Raw genomic sequence first — 23,838 nt, 5'->3', positions numbered from 1 at the left:
AGCACCATTACTGACAAAATGGTCTCAGTCACTGGTCCCAAAGGACATGTATGAGTCATCGATCATTAACATTCAGGGGAGCAGGCGTGCTGTATGCTGTATCAGAGCAGTGAAGCCATTCCCCTGGGTGTGCATGGGAAAGGTAATAAAGCACTAATAAACAGTGTTTTATAAAGATACAATATATTTGAACTACAGAGACACACATGACAGGATATGGACAATGTATCAAAATGCTTTTGTGCTGAGACAGACAAACGAATTGCTTACCCCCAGTCACCCAATCTCTGTGAACCCGCCACAGTGTCAGATGCCAAAGTGGTTGGTGGTGGGGGCACTGAGGTCACCTGCTGCCATGTGGGCACCAAGATCTGCTGTGCGCGGTTGGACCAGGCCTGTTGGGAGTGCAGAAAAGTAAGTACAGCAGTTTTTTTTTGGTCATTCCAAATGAAAAAAAATATATAATAAAATAATTATTAGACTATATTCTATGCCCTAATTCATGTCCTTGCTCCTCCCTTACCTGTGTGATGACGCCGGGTCTGATTTGTATGGGTTGGATGGGGGGTGCTTGAGTGACCAGAGGCACAGAAGCCTCCATTCGAACAGAGTAGCCTGCTGGTTTAGCTGTGTTGGTGGGGATTCCTGCAGGGACAATGGACAGGAAAATATTTGACTTCAAGATATTTAGTCTCACCAGCAGACAGAATAATAAATAGGTGAAATAAACATTAAACACATCCTACCTTGAATGGTTGGGGGACACAGAATGAGTGCCTGCTGAAATGAGTCGTTGCATCCAAACTGACCACTTCCTGTCTGCAGTGTTATCCCAGGGTGCATCACTGAGGGGGCTGATGGGGCTAACCCCTAAAAAAGGAAAAGGAGATATGACTGGACTACTCCAAGGTATTAAAACGATCAACAATATCATTAAACAGCCAGTAGATGTTTATGTCAAATGCAGTCTGTTTTTTTAGCAAGACAGCGCCCAAGAGCCTGTCTTTTACTGAGAGATTAGTGGGTTAGTCATTTAACTTTAGCCATAACCCTGGCCACTCATTACTTGGCTCATCTGTGGTAGATCACCATTGTTACACATAACACATGGCTGATCTGCTCCAGAGGAAGTTCAAGGTACTAAATCAAACCATATTCACATATCCACTTTCTTACTAAATCAATTCCTGGGAAAATGGAGTCACCATGATTAAAAGGATTCCACTGAGCAAAGGAAATTATTGAATGTCTACTGATAAATACTTTCATCTCCTTTAAGTGCTGCTCTTGATCTGTTGATATTGCGTACGATTGGACACCTTTTTAAATGAACACACTCATAAATCAGCTGGAGTATCTTGGGCTGATAACTGTCTTTGTAAGACCAATTTTGTCCAGGCTTACAGCGGTTAGATTTTTTTTTCTTTTCGAAGCTGGATAACTAAAAGGTCGTCTAACAATGTTCAACTTACTCTTTGAGACAGGCCTGAGGGATAAACAAAGAACAGTCGAGCATGAGCCTCTGCTTCACCACTCACGTTGCTCTCGTGCCTGACTATAATCACATTTATTGAATAACGAGAACTAGGCCTATATTGTTCTGCTACAGCTCCTGCATGTAGCCCAGCCCCCCATACACATGATAGTAAACACAAAGCAGCCTTTCAGAGGATAATAATGTTTTCCTGTAAAATCCTCCCTAACAACAAATATTTGCCATTTACTATACTGCTCAATGGAAACAGAAATCATAGCTGATTTGTTGTGCGTGGCATGTGTATTCTTTCAGCAGGTTTCCATTCTAAATAGGAATGAGAGAGCCTTCTGGTGTTACCCTGGTATTTGTACTCATGGAACATATGTGTAGTCGCCACTGTATTGTATTACAAGTAATGTGTCACAATTGGTCATCTTTTCTGATTTCATCCTCAGCATAGTGGGTTTTCAATAGACCTTGAGATACTTTGCATTATAAAGATCCAATGCCAGAAAAGGGTCAGCTCCTTTTTTCTCCTCAGCAACAACACTGATTTGCACTGTTGCCATGACCTCAGAAACATGACGTGATTTTGTTGCCATGACAGCAGTGCGAAGACGCAATAAGACAGGCAAGTCGGCATACACAAAAGCAATAAAGCGGAGGAAATTGTCGACATGATCAGTCTTCACAGGAGCAGATGAACTGAACAGCACATTGCATGTCAATAACCTACACCATCTGTGATTATTCCATCACTCAGATATTCTGATTTTTTTAAATTTCCAGTTCAGGAAACAGAAAAAATAAATAATATAATTAATGTAAAAACATATTCATGTTAGATAGTAGGTTGGTTCCTTTACAATGGTTTAACTCCCTGATTTAATGATTATGGCGCGTGTGTAGAAACCAGTTGCTATCAGACCCAGAGTCATCACTTAGGTAAAAATCCCCACTACACACTGATGGAAATGGCAGATAATGATGCAAACGCATCCTGCACGACTTACTTGAGCGTGGACACCTGTCATCTTGCTGAAGGGGTGGTTGACTGAGGCAGCAGCGGTTGTGGTCACAGGTCTGACAAAAGGACCTTTATTTCTGTTGGCCGCCTCATATGCACTGGGACGAGTCCAGCAAACATCCATGATGTGGAAACATGACTTAACACTATGAGGAGAAGAGGCACGTGGAGAGTTAAAGCTACGCAGGAAGGTCGAAATGACAACATGTCTGAAAATCTGAGGCAAAGTGGACTCACTGATTGCTATGGGGAAAATCGAGCAGGTGTTGCATTGTCACAAAAGGGTGGCTGAGAGCTTCGGCGGGGGCAATCCTCTCCTCTGCATCAATCAACAACATCTTCTTCAGCAGGCCCACAAACTCCCGGCGGTCTGCCTTCTCCGCTAGCAAGTCACTACCTTCCAAATTCATCACCAAGTTCACCTGGAATACAGACATTTTACTGTTAAAACCTCTTGTCAAAATAACTGTTCGTGAACACGAGACATTTAAAAAAATAAAGTAAAAGGACAAATTTTACAATACAGTATGCTCTGTGTATGAATAATCAAAGGACTATAATAATACTTATTTTCCTAAGAATGATAAACAATTATTCATCACAAATAATGAATTCACAAGAATCTCTTCTAACTTAAGAATGCGCAGACCTGAACAAGCACTGATGGCTGCCTGGGGAATTTCCACCTGTGTTCTACAGAGCATAGTGAGTCAAGTCTGAACCTTCAATTTTAATTTAGCAGCATTTAACTGAGGGGAAGTTAAGCTTACAGGCGCTATTTTCTTTCCCCATAATAAGATGTGTGTGCTCTTTTCTCTTCATACAGACTTCCTCCGGTAAAGACCTAGTACCCTACATCCTCTAAACATTTGATGATGAACTTCCTCTGAAGTCCTGTTAAGTACACTGTGGTCTGAGCAACTCAACATACGTGCGCTATGTCATCCAAACAGCTGAAGATGTACTTCCTTGCTTCCTTTGATTTCATTCCCGTCTCTGTCTCGTGTTCATCTGTTGACTACAGAAAAAAAAAAAAGTTAAGTGAGGAAGCAAATCCGAATTCAGTAAAGCAGTTGCCATACGAAGTTATGTTCTGATTTTAATAGTTTATGCGCTTATAAACAGGTTAATTCAATGCTATGTAAGAAACTGAAAAACTCTGCTAGTAAATCTTGCTCATTAGAAAGATGTCAATGTAGAAACCCAGGCTGATACACCAGCACCTGTATGTAAAGCAATGTGACTGAGTAAAATATATTCTTTCTTTTGTTATCTTAACAGTTAGGCTATGTTCACACAGGCGTTTGCTCTGCAGGCGGCAAAAAGTTGAATTTGGTCCAAATTTTGCTGCCACGCAACACAATGTCATCCAGCAAGGCGCTGCGTTGGCCAATCACATACATGCATTTAAGTATTTCAGTGTCTCACCAGGACATGAACCAACACAACCCCACCAACGCAGCCCCTTGTATTGTTTTAATGTAGGGCAAATGTCTGTCTGAATGTAGCCTTAGTCCTCCTGGGCATGTTTCAGTTTGTTTCAGGAAAGGTATCATTGCTTCTTTACTAGGAACTACAGTGTTTGTTTGGCCAGAGGGAGGAAAAAAAATGTGTTGATTGAGTTAAAGCTGACCTGAGTTAGTTGCTATGAATTGTTGGTAATAAGCCAGTTTGTGTAATACTGCAGTGTGGAAATACTGCTTACCTTTAGTCTCCATGCTGCATAAGGTGAGTCGGACTCTCTGCAAAAGAACCGCGCTGTCTTCGTCCCCGCATTCAATAAATGTTCTCCTGGCAAACCTTGTGTCTGAGAAATGTAGCGAATCTGTTGAAGGAGGGAAGGAACAGAGAAAAGAGAGCATGAACAGAAGAAGAAATACACCTTGTAGTTAAAGAAAAAGGCAATTCTCCCCAGTTTTAAGGTGTAGTAATAAAAAAAAAAGGTTCTGTAATATCATTTAATATTAAATGATCAAGAGTTATCTTCATTTTGAAATGTCACTTCAACAACGAATGCTGTTTACCAGCCATGTCAGCGAGGCAGGTATAGTTTTCACCTTGTGAGTCTGTGTGCGTGTGTGTGTCATCATAGAAAATTGTGGTCCTGGAGACACTCACTGTTGCAAGAACTACTACAGCACTTTCGCAGGTGCTTATGTGTCTGTGTCTGTGGACAGGTTGACTTTGTCACTACAACAGGGTCACAACTGAGCAGTCACAAACCTTTATCTTTAGGTGCTGAGTACTCAGGTAATAATGTAGTAATGACTGCGGAGTACTCATGGGTCGGAACGTCAACATGTTGACAGGTCTTGTGTGATGCCATCGCAAGATGGTCTCTAGTGTTTCACTGTTATAGGTAATTGCTCTATCACGGCAGCACTTTATTTTGACACACCCTTTCATGTCCCGATGATAATTTACAAAGTCATTTACACTGACATCACTACATCAGGTTGTTCAAAGCTAAAGTACAGTGTGGATGTGTGTTTGTATGTGTACACAGTGGGGACAGCTGCAGATCACCTTAGAGATATCACATTCTTAGACTCAAGACCTTGTACTGAGTGTAGCGTGGGTTTATGATCTCTGAAAGGTGTCAGGGTCTTTTCATACAAACTGTGATAACAACGTTGCTGTGGTCTCAATGCCAAATGCTTTGCTTAGTAATGATACTTGTCAGTCAGACGCTGTGGGGAAAGAATGTCACACACAGGTTTATGAGAAGAGACCAGTGAGAAGCCTGGCTGACGTCAATCACGCGCAAGTGTAAAGGACAACAACCGTTAGAGATTTAGCACTGCTAAGAGGCAAAGAGAGAGAAAGGAGCCGCACATGAAGAAGTCACTGGCCATATTCAGATATAGCAGATAACAGATTAACATCATAATACTACTTTCTATTTATCTCATTTTCTTTGTAATACATAAATCTAGATGTAGGACAGACAGACATTTATGTCCTCACTCCCTAATTTGTGCTCACCCTGCAGCTACAAAACAGTATCCTTTAAATTTCCAAGAGGAAAGCATTCCATCAGATTAAAGGGCAGGCAGAAAGAGCTAACAGGGATGGGTGGAACTCTCTACAGTTCATATACATACTGTATATTCTGTAACAGTCATTGTTTGCAGGTGGTACAAGTGTTACAAGTTTCTTTGAATATAACAAGTAACATCCACATGTCTACAATTGCAGGTCTAAACTTCTGATGCATTGTTTTATTTGTATTAAGGTTGGCACAGTTTGTAAAGCCCGAGGATGATGACAGAAACAGCTCCTCTGTATGGAGAATCTGTACTTTGCTAAAAATAAATGAGTGTGTTTGAGAGCTTGTGAGTGAGTTTTATGAAGTGCTTTGTATCTGAAAGGTGAACCACAGACACTGAGAGTGATTTTCTTGTTGATCTTCATGCTTTTCTCTAGCCAGTGAGATGCTTGAGCACTAGCTTATATTTGTTTGCTGCTGAGATGTAAATACTGCAGCGTGTCGGTGTGTAGGTGGGACTTATGTTCATGTTAGTGGGCTACAGATGAGGTTATGATAAAGCAATACATTCACTGGGATTATGCTAGCATGCATGATGATTGTAACCTCATCTGTTTGCTAAGAGATTTAGATGGGATGGTGGAGATCCCCGTGCTTATCTCGATGAACACTAACATCCATGTATCAAAAAACATATTGTGTCACTGTCATTTCTGCCTTTTGTTGATTTGATTTACGTTAACCAAAATATCTCTCTCATTTTCTTGCAGCCCATTTACTACTGTTCCAACAAACTTTACCCTGAAAGTCCACAGACTAAATTCTTCTTCTTTCACATCCATAGTATTGCTGTACTGTTGTTCAGAAACATGTAAACAGCAACAGACACAAACTCAAGAAAAGAAACAACAAAGCCAGTGTGTGTGTGGGTGGGAAAATTCTTGTGACGGGAAAACCCTTATTTTTCCTGGAAGGCCTGTCTCTGCAGTGATCTCGCAAACCAGTGAGATCACTGGTGCAAAGCTTGTGTTTCGCAAAACAACTATCTAGCGAGCCTGGGCCTGCTACAGAGCAGACAGGAAGCAAAGGCAGTCTTTATTTTATGGCAGTCCAGATAACAATACACACTATAAAAGATGCCGTTCAATGCTATCCCTCACTGTAATAAATAAAAGTACTTCTCAGTTTAGAATAATGTACCCACACCCTCCCGCCTTAAGAAGAATCTCTTCTTCATTTGTGACATTGGGGTACAGTTTGTACCAGCTCATTCCTTTCTGGAGCCTTGATGCTTTTAACTCCCACTAACCCAAATCCTTTTTGCTTCCACTGACCCTGCCTACATCCTCTTACACATCCTCCAGGGTGCCAGTTAGGTTGAGCCCCAAAGAAAAAGAGAAAAAAAAAATCTGCAACTGCACATTACACTGGTCTCTGCAACAGTGTACACTGGCTTTCACGGTTGCACCACTTTTACAGTGCCTGGGAAAACAAGAGACAGAGAGTAAAGAGGCCATAAAGAAAGATCAGTAAGACAAAAATATGGGGAATGGAGTCAGACTCGTGCCTTTAGCACCTGGGCTAATCATAGCCGGTCATAATGAGACACCGGCTAAATGGTGAGGTTGTCACATCAAAGAAGTGAGCAGCCTCCTGCTGCACTAGTGAAGTAAAAGGTGGTGTGACTGGGGGATGAGGTAAGGAGAAGGGAGAGCAAGAAGAAGGGAGGAGTAAGAGCCAGAGTTATAAATACAATATGCTGTGTGGGATGGAATAAGACCCCATGCAGAAAGATAAGAAGAAGAAAGGGGGGGAAGAAGGCAGTTGCAGCAGCTCAGTCAGCTCCAACCAGATCACCCTATGGCCTTGGGATGACACCTCACACCAGCAGTCAGCTGCTAAGCTGTTTACTGACATGCAGTCATTTGGCTATTTATTTAAGATGATAAAAATTTACAAGCTTCCTATTTTCAAGTTCTGATAACACAATAGCACAGGGAGTGCCATGGTTACCCATGTCTTAAACATAACAAACTCATGTTGTTTCACTTTTAAAATCCAATGAAAGACAGTAAATGCACTCTAGAACAGTATAAAGCTAGAAAGTAATATCCTAAAACTGAAACCAAAGGATGTCTATTTATATCAAGACAAGTTAGAGCAGTTAATTTGTATTTTCAAATCGTGGGCAATTTTGTCATCAGACTTGAATGAATAGAACTGATAATGGTTTGCTAAATCATTTGACTTCTTAAAGAAATTTAATGTCATTTTCCATGACATTTTTCTATCACCGACAGAGCTGTGGGTGACTGTGAGAGGAGATGGGCAGAGAAGTCTCAGTTTGTGTTCTTAGTACTACTCTGTTTTCTGAAATGCTTTACAAATCATAATTACTGATGATGATTTATTTCAAAGAACTTTAGCTGTCTGCGTATACATAGTACTTTCCTTCATCATGAGATTAAAACCCCCTGAAAGCACCAGAAACTAACATGACAGTCATGAATTTTTTGTAATTAGTGCTATGCTCCTGCACTGGCTGGTACTTCTATTCACTGGGCAGTTCCATGACCAAATGTAGAACCTTTGTGCCAGTGGGTAGGTTTGACAAAGAGACAGTGATTACCCTATGGGGGGAGGGTGTGAACGCGGAGTTCAGTCATATAAGAACTCCAGTCAAATATTTAGCAAATTTCTCAAGCCACTGGGTCTACAATGGGGATGTGATTCAGGTTTAATATATACCCATCCTGTTAAAACAGGCAAGGGTGGTAAGTTCAGTCATCCCACCACTGCAGGTATTGTAATCAACAATCGACTGCAACATGATAGGCGCAAAATCCAACAAGCTGAAATCTAAAATTATTTAACTCTTGATTTCTCTCCATGAATTACTGACACCCTCCACTACCAGTGTTTGCACTGTATTTGGATTCAAATTCATCCATTTACATATAGTAGGTTTTGGTTTCTATCTGATAATTACTCTGTACTACATTCCACAGGCTGACTCAGTCCTTATCTTGCTTGTATTTTCATTCTTTCTCACACTGCCTGTCTGTGCCAATTTTATCCCATCAGCCCTCGTCACCCCATCAGCTCCAAGCAGTCCCTTACTAAATTGAGGAGGCTCCCCCCAGATATCTCTAAAGCTGCTTTGCGACATGCTGACTGGCTCCTGCAAAAACAGATTCATCATATTTAGACTGGTGCTGCTGCGCTCCGGTCAAATCTCTTTCGGAGGTGTTGAGTTATCTCTCCTGTCTCAGTCTTGGAGAGAATGAAAAATGATGCCAGACCATAAAAATACTTTGGTATGAGTGCAGTGTGCAGAGGGGCTGAGTGCTGTAACGTAGGGTAGTGCACAGGACAGAGCAGGATCTTACTGAAGCTCTTTTGGCAGGCTTTGAGCAGATAGAGCTCCGGGGCAGGGGAAGGCTGCTCGACATAGGCCCAGATCAGTCTAGTCCTGGGAAGACACTGTCAGGGCTCCACTGCGCTGGGAGGAGGGGGGGTACAGGCATCCGACAGCTTTTAATAGACATACCGTCAATCACAAGAACATGCCTTTCTGCTCGCTGCCACAGACTCCAGCTGATACAATCCTCGGGGTAGCCAAGGAACCAGTAAATACACCATTGGTTTGTTCCTGCAAGTCACTTGAGCCCTCTGTCTCTTTCTTCATTCAAACAATCTGTGTGTAATTATGCACAAAAGTTTTTCTTTCCCTAAACCTCAAAAATTTCCTCTCCCCCCCTATCCATACCATCCTCGAACAGAAAATCCCTTCAATACCCTTAAGACAGCATTAGGCCTAGATCTCACACAGATTAAAATAACAGATTTTTCCAGCTGTACACACTGTGATAATGTTGCATTCTTGTCCTAGCTTCAAGCCATCTGGCCTAAACTCTGCTGCTGAATGTTCCTACTGCCTTTTTCAGCCACAGCTTGTCTGTCCAACTGACTCTTCGCAAAACACTTCTTTTGGGAGATTTAGACTGAAGTAGCCACGGATCACATTTCCTGCAAACCTGAACAGCAGGAGCCATGTCTGAGTCAGGAACCTGAAGGCAAGCCTGTAATAGAAAGCTGGATTGTATGCACACTCAAAAGCAAACACACTGAACCCTCTCCTCTGTGGGCTGCCCTGACTGGAAAGAACAGGGGGTAATGGAAAAAAGGAGGAAAAGAAAGAAGAAAAGGGGGACAGAGGAGAGACCAGAAAAATAACTGGGGATTGGGTGGAAACAGAGGGTGTAACCTTGTGCCTTGACAGCCACATGGGCAATGTAAGGACGGGATGGGAAGGAAATGGTAGGAGGGTGACCTATGGGAAAAAGGGCGGTAGAGAGGGTAGAACATATAAAAGGAGGGGAGGCCCCATGTAAAATGGAGCGCCAGACAAAAACTGTTTCCATGTGGACCTGGTGCAGAGAGGAGAGACTGAGTCACGGAAGGTGAAAGTAGGACTATGAGGTGGGATGAGTTGCATGAAAACCTGAAAGGAGAGAATAACAGGAGGCTCACGGAGAAGATGGAGAAACTAGAATTCCTCCCAGTTTAATGAGCCAAGAGCAGCCAAACAATAAGTGCTGAGAAGATGGTCATTTACCTGGTCGTACTCCAAGGCCCCAGGGTAAAGGGGCCAGCCCAGGAAAAGTTCAGCGATCACACAGCCTAGGGACCACATGTCTATGGCTTCACAAAACGGCAATCCCAAAATAATCTCTGGAGCCCTGTGGAAGAGAAAAAACATGCAACTGTTAGAAAACAGTAACACAACAATAAGATTTAATATGGAAGTATTTAAATGTGACGTAGGTCTGTAGGAAATAACGTTTCATATAAAAGTTAAGTCAAATAAATGTCTTTGAGCCAGCTTTAAAATATATATCTATATCTATAAAAGTTAACTCAGAACTTAGAAACAAAAATCAGCCACTAAATGTTGAAAATTTCCCAGAAAACAGATGAGAATTTAGCTACTTTATACATAATGTAAACTATTCTAATCTTTAGCAAACAACAGTTCTACTTTTCAGAGGAAAATAAGCGCTTTGTGTGTTGTAGGGCTCACATTGTTTACATTTAATAGAAAGAGTTATAACTTCACATGCTATCAATTGCTAAACACACAATTATATGCACTAAACAACAACTTACGGTAAACCCATTTTCTCAATTACACTACTGGTGGATATATTGTTTTTGGCTTTGTAAGCTGATGACTTGGGCAAATAAATATCCATTATTGGTAACGCCATGGAATTCCTGATAATGGCCTATCAGATGGGATTGTGTGGTACATGTGTAACGGTGCCAAGTGACTTATAAGCTAGTGTTGCGCGTGTACTAGAGTCGCCAAGCGTCAGCAGGCTGAGCCAGTGGGTTAGCAGGTCAGCCAGACTGGGATCAGAGCTTTAACAGGCTGTTGTATCTGCTCTAGGCTGATAGGGAATAAGAAGCATAGTCACCACTCCTTCGCCTACGTGCTGGCTCAGTGTTACTCTATAATAGCACTGTAATACCATGTCACAAGGATGGGTGGTGGTGACGCAGGCCTGTCAGCTCCAATATAGGTAAGATCTGTCTGTCTGACATGACTGTCAAGAACTTTGTGTTTAGGACACACCACAAAGCCTATAAACGGTGACAGCGCACTGACAGCCTGAAGTAGCCAGTGCTCTTTTGTCTGCTAGTTTGCATTGCTCAGAATAATTCAGCCCTAAAGTTACGTTAGCGAGGAACTTGAAAGATACTTTTCACTTCCATTCAGCATATACACAAGATATACCCCTCAACAATCTATTTGGGTGGACACACTAAGGAAATCTTTTGATCTGTCATACTGAATGTATGTAAAAGGATCCATCAGACAACTACTCTGTGACGTCTTTGGAGCCATATGGGAATGAATGTTGAGGGACAGAAGCTACATATGGATAGCAACAGCAAGCCCAAGATCGGCTAAAATAAGTTTTAGACAATTTTATCACATGGTCAAAACAAATGCACGCAACAGCTGGTGCAGTGGGCAACATGGCAGCAGAGAACCCACCAGGCAGTTATGCTAACTATTTAAGCCTCACAGGCATGTCCTATTTATAAGGAACAGGTTTTCCCTGGAGGAGTGAGGAGAGAGACTGAAGCCACATATCAACACACGCTTGCATTCGTCAGGACACAAGGGATCATCATCATCCGGTTGGTCAAACAGTTAGTGACTCTTTCCCCTGGCAACATATATTCATTTATGACACCCTAAAATTTTATACAAGCCTCGAAAACCGTTTTTTATGAACAATGCTTCCTTCTTTATTAGATAAAATAAGCCCAATAATTGGGTTCTATGCAAATTATGAGTAGAGTGACAAAACATTTCAGTATCATGGAAATTTATGAGGGTTATTACATGCTTTTTATTCATGTGATATACAATGTGTCAGTATGAGGGGCTGACCGGGGGGCTGCACCATTTCATCCCTTAAAGCACATAAAACATCCTTAAGATTGCCCTGGGCTGTCTCCAAAATCTTGTGGCCATGAAGGAAAAAATAATAATGCCAGTGAAAAACAGGCAGCTTAGGAAGTCAGGTAATCAAAACCTGAAATAGTTTTATTTTTGGGGAAAATTACCAAGACAAAGATCAAAAAAAGGACGGGACAGAACATTGAAGTCAAGTGTAGATTCCAAAAATTATACACATGCTTCTGAGTGCACAGAAGGCAGTTAAGACTGTTATTGTCTTTATATGCTTCTGTCCTCACCTTTCCCTGCTGAACGCACATGTGCAACACGTGAAATCACTGAGTGAGCCAAACAGAAAACAGCAGGTCTCTCTCCTTTGGTTTGAGGGGCTATGAGCGGATGTTACCATGGTTGCACGGCTCCGTCCTAATCGATGCAACCCAAGCCTCACCGTCCTTCTGTGAAACCAAATCTATTTTCCACCCTAAGGATATGACGTACCAGGAGGGGCCACCGTATGCTACTGGACTGACTGACACGTGCAAGAGCTCCAGAGGAAAGAGGACAGGTACAAGAAAAACACAAGCATGGTGATGGACTGGTATCCTGCCTTTTTTCCCAGTGCAAGGATAGATTCCTGCTCTGTGTAACAGGAATAGAATCTGGTACAGGTACAAACTCAGACAAATGACAGCAAGGAGCACCTGGTCAGCACCTGTAAATTAGTAGCTTTTAGATAAACTGTGGAATAAAATGCTGGTGGTCAAGTTTAACACACAGAGCAAACTGCAATTATCATATACAATGACCTGCTGCCTTGTACCTACACCTGGTACAACAGGTAGTGACTCATCCAAAACCAGCATTAGTTTCACAACCACACAAACATGTTACCTACATGTATATATACAGATAGACAATGCCCCAGTACAAAACAAAAGTAATGGAAAGTGGTACATACTGCATACACATCTGTTTGAAAGAAATAAAACAATAATATATTACCTTTTGGATGAGAAAGATTGATTTATAAACATAATGGAAATGTAAGTTACCTTAAGTATCAACAACAACAACAACAAGGAATGCAACATCAATACTTTTACCATCTATTAAGCACAATCAGTCTGCCTCTAATGCCTTAATGTGCTGCAAATACAGTATGTCTTTGTGCGAAAGCTGAAACATGTTTTTCCCCGGTCAAAAGACAAAAGGGTGCACGTCAGATCTGTTGACTGACACTACTCTGCTGTGCAAAGGTTGGAAATGAATGACTAGGAGTGAGACATGAGTTGTCTACAATATCGCTGTGTTCAAAGGTTTCTATAGAGCCTCATGTGTTATCGGTGCAAAACACCTTCTGAGGCAGCAGAGGGGAAAAAAAGACACATCTTCAAAGAGCTTTCTGCGCCTTCTAGCAGCGATGTCAGACACTTTTTTTTAACATTCCCCAGTTCACAGCTCACGTCTAGAGTTTCAACCTTCAACCTATCAATGCGTACCATACAAATTTAGAGATGCTCATTAAGTTGAAAACAGTTCAAAGAATCATGTGAGTAAGTTTGTGCTTTTTTTGATTTAACAGATCTAGGCTGACACAGTGCAACATGTAACATTTGGTTATGGTGAGGGCACTAGAGAACGAGGTCTGACTGAGAATAACAAACTCTGCATGGACTGCTGGCTTGTCTTTAATGGAACCATCACTAACAAACCCTAATGCACAATGCTGAGCACAGCAGTAACAGCAGGCCCAGCATGGGCACACCACTGTGCCAAGTACAACTCACTCAGGCTGCAGGTATGATATTCAGCAACAATCACAGAGTAAAACCCAAACAGGCAGAAGCAATGGTAAAGATTTGGTTGCATTTTTTTTCTCCTCACAGCCTAACCCAAGCTTCCACTATATTTTACTGCTCCTTTGTGGATAGGCCCTGACCAATGAAAGCATGTCTTTCCCCGGTCAACAAGTTCAGCAGTTTGTTCCTTTGCCTCAAACAGCTGCTTCCCTTCTTCCATCCATCTCTTCTTTTCTTCCTTCGCTGTTTGTTTGTCTCTTATCCACAAAGAGGCCGAGACACAAGGCAATGTTATGTTTGCAGAACCAACACAAAGATGATGCATGGCGAGATTCCAAAAAATTCCACACAATGTGCGTGTGCGTTGCACTTCTGAACTGCTGAGGTTCGGAAAACCTCCTGAAACACTGGAACTAAGTTGGGATCCTCTATCTTAATATCTTATATCAGGGTACTGTTAGACAAATTTTTAACCACATGGTCAACTGTTCCTTTTGCTTCCAGTATGTGTGTCAAGCTAGGCTAAATTTCTCCACACTGTAAAGATACAAAGTTGATATTAATGTTCTTCTTTGACTGTGGGTAAGATAGCAAACATAATTCCCAAAATGTTGATGTTCCTTTGATAAGCACTTTGCTACATTTTATTGCTTCACTTTAATCTTATTTTTATCTCACTTGAAAAAAAAAATGCAGCACAGACACACGTCTCATCATTTGCAAGAAGGTGCATGGCAGAGCAGAGAAATTAGCTCTGTCTCTATTTCTTATTCATGGCCATTATCTCACACTCCAGAAATAGTCCTCTGATCCTCCCTGCTCTGTCCTCACAGGGAGGAACCAAGTGTAAAGTGGCATCAAACCAGCTCACACAGAGAACAGCAAATAAGAATGGCTACACAGTGGGAGGGAGGGGGGGGTCATTGTCATTGCATGCTTACATGGGGCTTTCAGTGAGCTTCTCCTAATAAATAAACTCTGTTGGGCTATACTGCAGTTGGCGTAAGCTCGGCCACAAAGATAAAAATGACAACATAGTGTCTACATGATGGAAGAATGGAGCTTTACTGCACGTCTCTTCCAGGAAGTGTAATTCCACACACTCTCAGAGCATCCTGCATTATTCAGTGGAACACAAAGGCAGTGTGGCAAAGGCAGATGTAGTAGCACTTGCACTCTGATCTGCCCAGACCTTAGATTAAGGATACAAGACTTTAGACACGTTTTACAGATGTAAGCCACTCAATGTGCTGACACGGAGCCAGAGTTTAAAAGAGCATTTTTTTCCCAGTTCAGGTGGACCATGTTTCGTCTCTCCTGTTTTGCTGTTTGAATCAGTCATTTGCAAAAAAAACTGCACCTGAGCTCCGGCGTTATCATGACATGAGCACCATATCTGAGGGTAGTTAAAATATAGAAGGGGGTGGGGAGACACATGATAAAAAGATTTGTTTTCTCCTTGACATGGCAGATAAATCATCTGAAGTCCAACTTTTATTTGATGCACGTGATTTTGTTATTTTATGAAGTCTACTAATGACATAAGTGCAAAGCTACAAACAGCTATGATAGCACATGGCAAACAACCCACAGCTGCTGAACACAAAGAGAATGTGATGTTTACCACCATACATAGTAAATGGAGGAAGCTACCAGCAATTTACAGCCTTGACAACATGATCTCTTTCGATGTAGTTCCCAGCTATGTGGCCTTATGCCAGTTCCAAGGTGAAATCTTAAAAGTACTTCTTGAATATTTTACCAAGACAAGACCAGACATTAATTTCTGAAAAGAACAACAAGGACTCAGAGACTTTCTGGAATACAAGGCTCATCTTGGATTTGAAGCACTTTCAGTTTTCATTTTCTCTATTACGTTTGAACTGCTTGTTTAGCTACCAGCTCGGACAGGCACATCAGACAGGCTTCATTTATTTTGAAGCAGTTATATATTATGTTACTGAACTGCAGCTGCCCACTGTGGTATCATCATTAATGCTGTAGGATTATTCAAACAGTCTTTGTATGAGCCCACAGTCAAGTGCTCACCGAGTAGAGTTTGAACACATTTAACATATTGTAACAACAAATTCGCAGCAGGAGGATAGCCAACACGCTCTGCCATCAAGAGATTCCTTAAGTGCTCTGTGTGCCACGTATCAAGGCTGAGTCCTTACCACAGTGGCCCGGGTCTGAATCCAGCCTGGGCTGCATGTCATCCCCCCTCTACCCCCTGCCTTTCCTGTCCCTCTCTCCAGTGTCACTAAAGTAGAAATGCTTAAAAAAATTTTTTTGAAGAACTTTACACTTACAGAAAAACATTACAACTATCATTGATTTGATATACCATCCTAGTGGACTGAACCAAATGTACATAAACTGTTAATAAAATACAACATGGTACTAAAACAGTACCATGAGAAGCCTTGATGCATAATTTAGATGCTTGTCAGCCTAACAGATTGCCAGCCATTGCAAGCAACTTTGGTCACATAAATACCTGGAAACACTCATTACCCACTAACCCAGAGAAGTTCATAAAAGGGGAGGTGCTTGTGTGCCCACAAGTTCCCACACACACAAAACATGTTTCGAAGACTGCCTGGGGGGATTACTCGCTCGTTCTGTAAAAATGCCAGACCTACTTTTCAGGGGGAAAGTTAATCCAGCAATCTTAGTCCAAATATTTCATGTGTGTATGGGAGAATGATCAGCAGTTTATGGTTTACATTGAGGTTGCGTCCATGCTGAATTGTTGCGCACAAATAGCTGTAACCTTGCTTTGGCATCTCAAAATTTCTTGTACATTCCACTGTGTAGTAAAATTTTAAAAAGTAAATGAAAGAACACTTCATATGCAAGTAAAGATCTTTTACTGTCTCGCTGCCACAATCATTTTGGACTACCTGATTTTGCAATGAGTTTATAATTAATCTACTGAATTACAACATTGGAAAGACTTAACTTAAAATGAGCTGCTTCATTTCAAATAAAAACAAAAATGCATGTTTTTGAGGACTGTTTCCTGGCAGAGAACGGTATTTCTTCCTGTGGGAACAACAGTAATCAACAATAAGATGAGAATGATCTAATTGATCACTTAATTACATGCACTGATGATAAAACTGACACTTAAACATTTGCAAAAATGATAAATATTAAACCAGAAGCTTAGTAAAGGAAAGTAAGGTTTAATTTTCACGTTGTAGCTGTGATCGAGCTGAGAGAGTTCAAGCTTAGCTGACTGTGCAAACATGGGTGGCAAATTACAAGTGGCCACTGGCCAAATGCTTGTAAACTGCAGAAGAGGCGGATGTATCTGTCAAACGTATTGGTGTGAGAGGCTGATAGATCTGAGTTATCCACTTGTCACTGAAAATTACTGGCCGATAAATATTTAGAGCCCCGCACGAAGCCGAATACACACAAACACAAATGGGCATATGAAAATCAAAACAGCTGACGTTAGAGCTAGTTGACCTTGACCAAGTAAGTGTGAGCTCTCTAGTATTTCAAGCTGTCCTTATTTCATTCTGGCTGTCTATGTGCTTCACCATCTATAGAAGTCAAAGCACACTGGCCAGTGTCCCATGAGCTATTTTAAGCAACCCTTCACTCTCAGCCTCAGCAACGCTGCTCCCTCGCCGTATGCTTTGCATTCTCCTGTCTGTGAGGGAGTACAAACTACAGACGGACAAAATATTTACTAAATGTTTTTCATTTCTTTAGTATTTTGATTATCAAAATGCATCACATCACAGAATCACATCAAAAATAAATAAAAAAAAATATTCATTTCTAACATTATATACCTCGATATTTACTGAAGTCCATAATGAAATCTAATGAAAGTGGCTTTCTGCTGATAGCCTATGACTGAGTATATGAGTATTATTGTAAAATATAACTGGCAAAACATAAATACAACATATTTAACATATAAATCAACATATTTATGTGTAATGGCATTAACAAATTCCAATTAGAACACCACATAACCCTACCAAATTACAGTGACAGGTATGATATGGTAAAGACCATTTGTTTCTTGGTGTCGGGATGAAATGTGACGCCTCTCGTTTATGGAATGATCTTCTATCTGAGCCACTTAAGTGGAAATACACATTTTCACTATACCTGCTTCTCTGGTACAAATCAGATTAATACTAGTCCGAATGATCTGCTCCCAAACAGGTCTTATTATCATTCCACACTCTCATGTCAACAACTGTATTGATGTATTTTGTATCAAAATACAACTCAATACAAGACTAGTGTGAAACTGCTGGTCACCAAAGCTTAAGGTTGACAGAGCTGAGTTGAAACAGCTGTACTGTTCACTTCCTCCCCCACTAAAGTACAGCAAAGTATGACAGTTCTATTTTGAGCAACTTCCTGAAACAAAGTGCATTTACAACAATAAAACAATATTCACCAAAAAAGGCTGATGGGTGTGTGGGATGAAAAAACAATGCAATAACTGTCAGACAAGTGTCCATAAAACTATGGCCAAAGTATAGGCATAACCAAGTGGTATCTTCTCACTTTAGTTTGAGAAAAAAGCTAAAACAAGTGCAAATAGAGACAGACAGCAAATCATCTGTTTACACTGACAGTATTTTAATTCCCTGTGGACCATACTGCTTCACTGGCTCAGACAGTGAGAATTATTCAAATGCCATGTGAATGCTTTTCACTGAAACAGATAGCACTGACCCAAATAAATCCTTACCCATTCTCCCCAGCCTCAGAAAGACAAAAAGGCAAAAACAATCTGTACCATAGAATCAATCTCACAACTGGGGTGCATCTTTACTTGGTCAGATATTCCTCTCATACTGTACTCAAGCTGTATGCAAATGATCAGAAAACACAAATCTGTAGACATTCCTAAGAGTGTAGAACACTCTGAAAGGTTTAATGTTAACACAAACTGCAGTAATAACTCAATTCTTCCATTACAGCTTCATTAAATATATGAGTCTACATTTAAATGGACCTTTTCAATTTTTTGTTCAAATAAATGTCTAATGATTCAGGTCGCATTTTTTATTTGCAAGCCAAAACCCCCTTTTTTTATTTGCTTCAATGTTGCAGAAACTGAGCACATAGTACTGACATTTACACAGCAACATTATCTGTGTTACACAGCAAAACCAAGGACACAAGCTGACCTCTGCCAAAACCATAATGGTAGGATCTCTCCTTGTTGGAGACACCCAAACCAGTTGTAATTTCACTGACACAGTCTGAGGGGAAAGTATTGAACGTTATGTGTTATCCCTTGTGTGTGTGTTCTTGCTGACACTTCTGAAGGAAGTTCCAATGAATAGGAGGGTGAAACCACAAATATAAGAAATCATGTCTTTGATGATGACACTGGGAATCTGATGTACAGTTGTGTTTTTCTTCACTTCTCACACCAAGTTGATCACATCAAATCTCAAAGAAATTAGATAATGACTTTAGGTTCAGACGCTTGGCATGTGGGAGACTAAGGTAAGAGTTTGTGAGAGTGGAGGAGGGGAGAATTTACCACAAGAAGCCAGATCACACATCAGCATCAACAGGCTGACTAGCTAAGAACAAAAAATCCCATTGCATCATCTGGCAGACTTTAAAACGCAAACTACATCAATCACTCCAAAGCATCAAGCGGGTGCATTGAGGACATCCAACCTATTGTAGGATGTCATCACAGAGGAAGACCCACTGGCACAATAGAGAGAACAAGGGCTGCTTGCCTCTTAAGGCAAACGTGTTGCCTGCTCACATGGATCTGTGCCACCACAGTGAATCACACCATGTTTTTAGTGTAACCAGTAGCCATATTTCTTCAAACCACAAGGCACTAAAACTTCACAAGGCAAAACAGGCTTGTGTTCTTTGCCAAAAGTCTTTCTGATGTGAACGCTGTTCTGTTGCATTTCAGATAGTAGAGAATGTTCTAGGGTGCACCCAAAGGGCACAATGGAACAATACCTTAACTAGGTTTACTAATATTTTGTTCTCCATTTCTATGGTAAATTAAATCACTTTACATTTAGTCTTTAAAATTGTTATTGCCGTTCCTACTGTACCAACTGCGGAGGCTTACAGACATTTAGCAACACATACCACCACCCCAAACGAACACACAAGTGTATGAGGTACTCTTCACAGTAATGCAAATAACTGTATAATATCCTTCCATGCTAATTCCAGATCATTTGACAGAGCTGGAAGGCTCTGGCAAATAGATCCTAATATATTAAGCTGCAAGCTGCTTGCAGCTTAATATATTAGGATCTATTTGCTTATGTAAATATACATTTGAAACAGAAAAAAAAACATATGTTGGGTCACAGCTATGAACCTAAAGTGTGAACAAAGCATGCGTGAAGCATGAGGCATTACAGGGTCAGTGCAAACAGGTGCACTGATTGAAAAAGGAAGCATATCCGTTACATCAGAGGGAAGACTGAAATACATCTAGCGTCGACAGGGTGTGTGTGTGACTGTTGACAGATTTGGTTGAATATGCCCTTTTTCCATTATCTCAATATAGCACACTTTAGCTGTGGCATGATGTGATCACATGCATTTCCACTGTATCCTTACAGCAGTGGGTCACAGGGGTACAGCACAATGCAAGAATCCTGACTGGATGTATGCTGGATAAATACTGACTGTTACAGTTCATTCTTTGTGCTTAGGGTAAGGTCCAAGGAAGACATAATGATATGTACCTAGTGAGTCATTTATAATGTGACTTGGTTGAATCACTACCTCTAGTGAGTGTTCACCAGCTGCCAAGGTTTGAATTCAAATTATTTATCAACCATTAGTCATACCACTTGTGCACCAAGCATATATTGCCATAATGAGATCAAAACTTTTGATTTAACTAAAAAGACATGGCAATATAACTTAACAATGTCGCGATAAGGAAATACAATACCTCTGCACCTCCCAAGTTTGTACCAATTATGTGAATATCCACACCTACTCACTATGCCAAAACAATTAACTCTTTATGAAACATATACAAACGTACATGAATGCATATATACAGTATGCAAACTCATGTAAATTACTGTAATCTGAGGAGACTATTAATGCAAAATGGCTTGCTTTATAGCTTCTTCTCATCTCAAAGTCTCTATTCAAACTAAGCAAAGGTACAAACCAAACAGTGAACTGGGTCAGTCTTGCCTCTTACACAACAGCTGATACCATTTCAGGCCTGTTTTTCTAATCAAACTAGAGCACTCCTAACATAATGCCAATGGCAATTTATCCTGTTGGTTTTCCTAGTGCATATCCAAGACTAGCAGAAACAAAGACGTCTTTCTAACATAAACATTAGTGACTGTATCTACAACCATGTCATACCCCGGAGCCTGTAACAGCATTCTTATGTGTGGAATGGCATTCCGTAATTTTTCTCCCAACCTTTCTGCAAATATTTGAAGACTGACACTAATATATATTCAATATATATTTTCAATATATGTATACAGATTAACCCTGAATGCAAATAAAACCAGAAATGTTCACCAGATCAATAAACAATTATTTTTCCTTGTTATCTAAAAGTCTCACAAAACACAGTTTTCTTTCCCAGGCAGCAGGGACATGAACAGTGAGTGTATAGCGTGCTAGTAAACACTAAAGGGTCACATTTTTTCAGTGTCTGTGGTATGCGGGTCCTAAATAGGCAGGATGTTGTGCAGTATGGGAGACATTTCCTTGTTTTGCAAGAGGAAGGACAGTTTCTTTTAAACCTGACTGTGCCGGTGTGGACACCAACAAAGACTGGAATTAGTTTTTAATGCACTGAACTCAAACATGCCTTGTCAAAAACAGACAGAACTTTTTCCTTTTTTTTTTGTACTCACCTATAGTACCGAGACTGGAGGTAAGTGGAGCACACTGCTTTGGACACGTGACTGGCGGAGCCAAAGTCTATCACCTTCACCCTGTAGGGTTGCCTCACTGGGTCCACCAGCATTATGTTCTCAGGCTTGAGGTCTGCATGAATCAGACCCATGCTCTTCAGCTTTTTCAGAGCTGTAGCTACCTGCTGTAACACAGGTCTGATCACTTTCAGGGGCAGGGGGCTGAACTTATTCTGCTTCAGGAAATCGTACAGGTTCTGCTCAAGCATCTCAAACACCAAGCAGGTGTGGCTGCGGTGCTGGAAGCATTCAAAGGCTCGCACCAGGTTGTGCTCATCTGCATTCTCCCCGCTCAGACGAGCAAGGATGCCGACTTCGATTTGACCCTGCCGTGCATATGAAGGGTGGTTCTTCAGGATCTTCACAGCTACTACCTCACCTGTGCCCCTTTTCCAGCACTTTACAACCTGGCCGAATGTGCCACGTCCCAAGAAATCCAGCACTTCATAAGTATTCTTCATGGAACACAGGACTTCATGCTGTACTACCTGATAGTCCCCATCCCCTCCTCCTGTCCCTCCTGCTGCACCTACACCCCCAGGCCCTGCACCCTGTTTAGAGGGGCCCCCTCCAGCCCCCACGGCTGCAGGCGCAGTCACGGCTGCGTTCCCCACATTCGTTGTTTGCAACATGGCAGGCAACATTGACAGTTCCTCCACAATCTGCATGGTGCTCCCTCGGTTATCCAGCTCCTCACTTTTACGTTTCAACCCACATCGCTGAGAGCTGTCAGCTGAGTTCAAACCTCCACAGTTCTCTTCTCTGTCACCTTCCTCTTCTCCGCCTCCCTCACCTCCTCCACTGCAGCCCTCTCCCCTTCCCCCTCCTCCTGCCCTTGTTGCTCCACTGCTGCCCCCACTTGCTGTGTCTGTCTGCTGCTGCTCCTTGCCCTGTGACTGGACAACCCCTGCGTCCTGCCGCTGCTGGGCCGCAGCTGGGCCTGGTCCTCCTCCTCTTTTACTGGGCTGCTGTCTCTGTACGCCACGCACCACCACCGTCTGCACCGGGTACTCTTGTCCTCCACGCACTTTCACGCCCACTGCGAAGTCTCGGTTCACAAACGAGCGGGCTTGTTTTGTTGGGTGCACAATGCCAAGGGTTCTGCTGTTCAGATAAGTCCGCGGGTGTGCCCTCTCATGGTACACACAGCTGCTGGGCTCAACTTTTAGTTTCTTCACACTGCTAAAGGCACTTGTCTGGGTTTGATAAATGTGTGGTGGGTAGACCAAGACTTGTGAGGCCATACCTGCAGATAAAGGCAAACCATAGGGTCATTAGTTTGGATCCTCAACAAACAACATAAGTCATTTTAACATGTTACAAAGAATGGTTCCATTTGAAAAAAGACACTACGCTAAGAACTGAGGACAGGGTTGCAAAACACATTCATACTTAGATCAGTCAAAAAACCAAAGAACAACCCAGGTCCCTCACAGTGTTTTCCTGTCTTTACATGCTTATGATCAAGAGTGGGTTTAAGGTACTATGAGTCCACAACAACTGACACCGCCAATCCCATTATGTTGTTTTAATTACTCCTACTTTTTGACATCACAGCTAGTAGTGCCCCACTAACATCCAACCACCCATCATCCCAACATATGTCATATGGATCTGAGCACACGTTGTAGTGGAGTGCATGAAAACACCTTCACCATTCTGCCCAATCCTCTGCAAGCCCACCAACACCTCCACACAGTTGATGACTAACTTCTCAAAGGTTTGCCTGACCTTTTCCTGCCATTTCCATGCATCCTACTGCAGGTCTCTAGGCAACCAATGGAGAGGCAGAGCGGATAAAGAGACAGACAAAGAGAGAAAAATAAAGTCACAAAACATCATCAGGCCCACGTGTCCAATTACCCAAGACGTGGTTTATTCTTCCCTCTTCCCCCATTGTGTGTGTTTGAGGGTGGATAAAGCAATTCATGCTCGTGGGGGCCCATCAAATCTTGCTGAAATATTCTGAAACTCAATTATGTGCAAGGGAAAAGGAGCAATGAAGTAAGATAACAAATTTCATGATCCTGATCGTCTTTAAAAACCACATTCAAAACTCACAGTGACCTTATCAGACACTGTCTCTGTCAGCCTGGAGTCTATGACCTATTTTCATTCTGGGGCATAT

General features: G+C 41.6%; 1 protein-coding gene across 1 annotated transcript in view; it reads right to left on the bottom strand.

Annotated features, from left to right (window-relative positions):
* Positions 1-23,838, bottom strand: part of hipk3b (homeodomain interacting protein kinase 3b) — a 39,417-nt gene that overhangs the window by 8,400 nt on the left and 7,179 nt on the right. Inside the window, exons 2-10 of the mRNA XM_041053778.1 lie at positions 21,651-22,956; positions 10,112-10,235; positions 4,210-4,329; positions 3,436-3,522; positions 2,742-2,926; positions 2,491-2,650; positions 747-870; positions 524-645; positions 271-395 (exon numbers count right to left, since the gene is read on the bottom strand). Coding sequence (XP_040909712.1) covers positions 271-395; positions 524-645; positions 747-870; positions 2,491-2,650; positions 2,742-2,926; positions 3,436-3,522; positions 4,210-4,329; positions 10,112-10,235; positions 21,651-22,956 — 2,353 coding nt within the window. The remainder of the gene's footprint in view (positions 1-270; positions 396-523; positions 646-746; positions 871-2,490; positions 2,651-2,741; positions 2,927-3,435; positions 3,523-4,209; positions 4,330-10,111; positions 10,236-21,650; positions 22,957-23,838) is intronic.

This window comes from Toxotes jaculatrix, chromosome 1 (genome assembly GCF_017976425.1).
Source record: "Toxotes jaculatrix isolate fToxJac2 chromosome 1, fToxJac2.pri, whole genome shotgun sequence".
NCBI classification, from domain to species: Eukaryota; Metazoa; Chordata; class Actinopteri; family Toxotidae; genus Toxotes; species Toxotes jaculatrix.
This window is presented reverse-complemented; position numbering and strand designations above follow the sequence as displayed.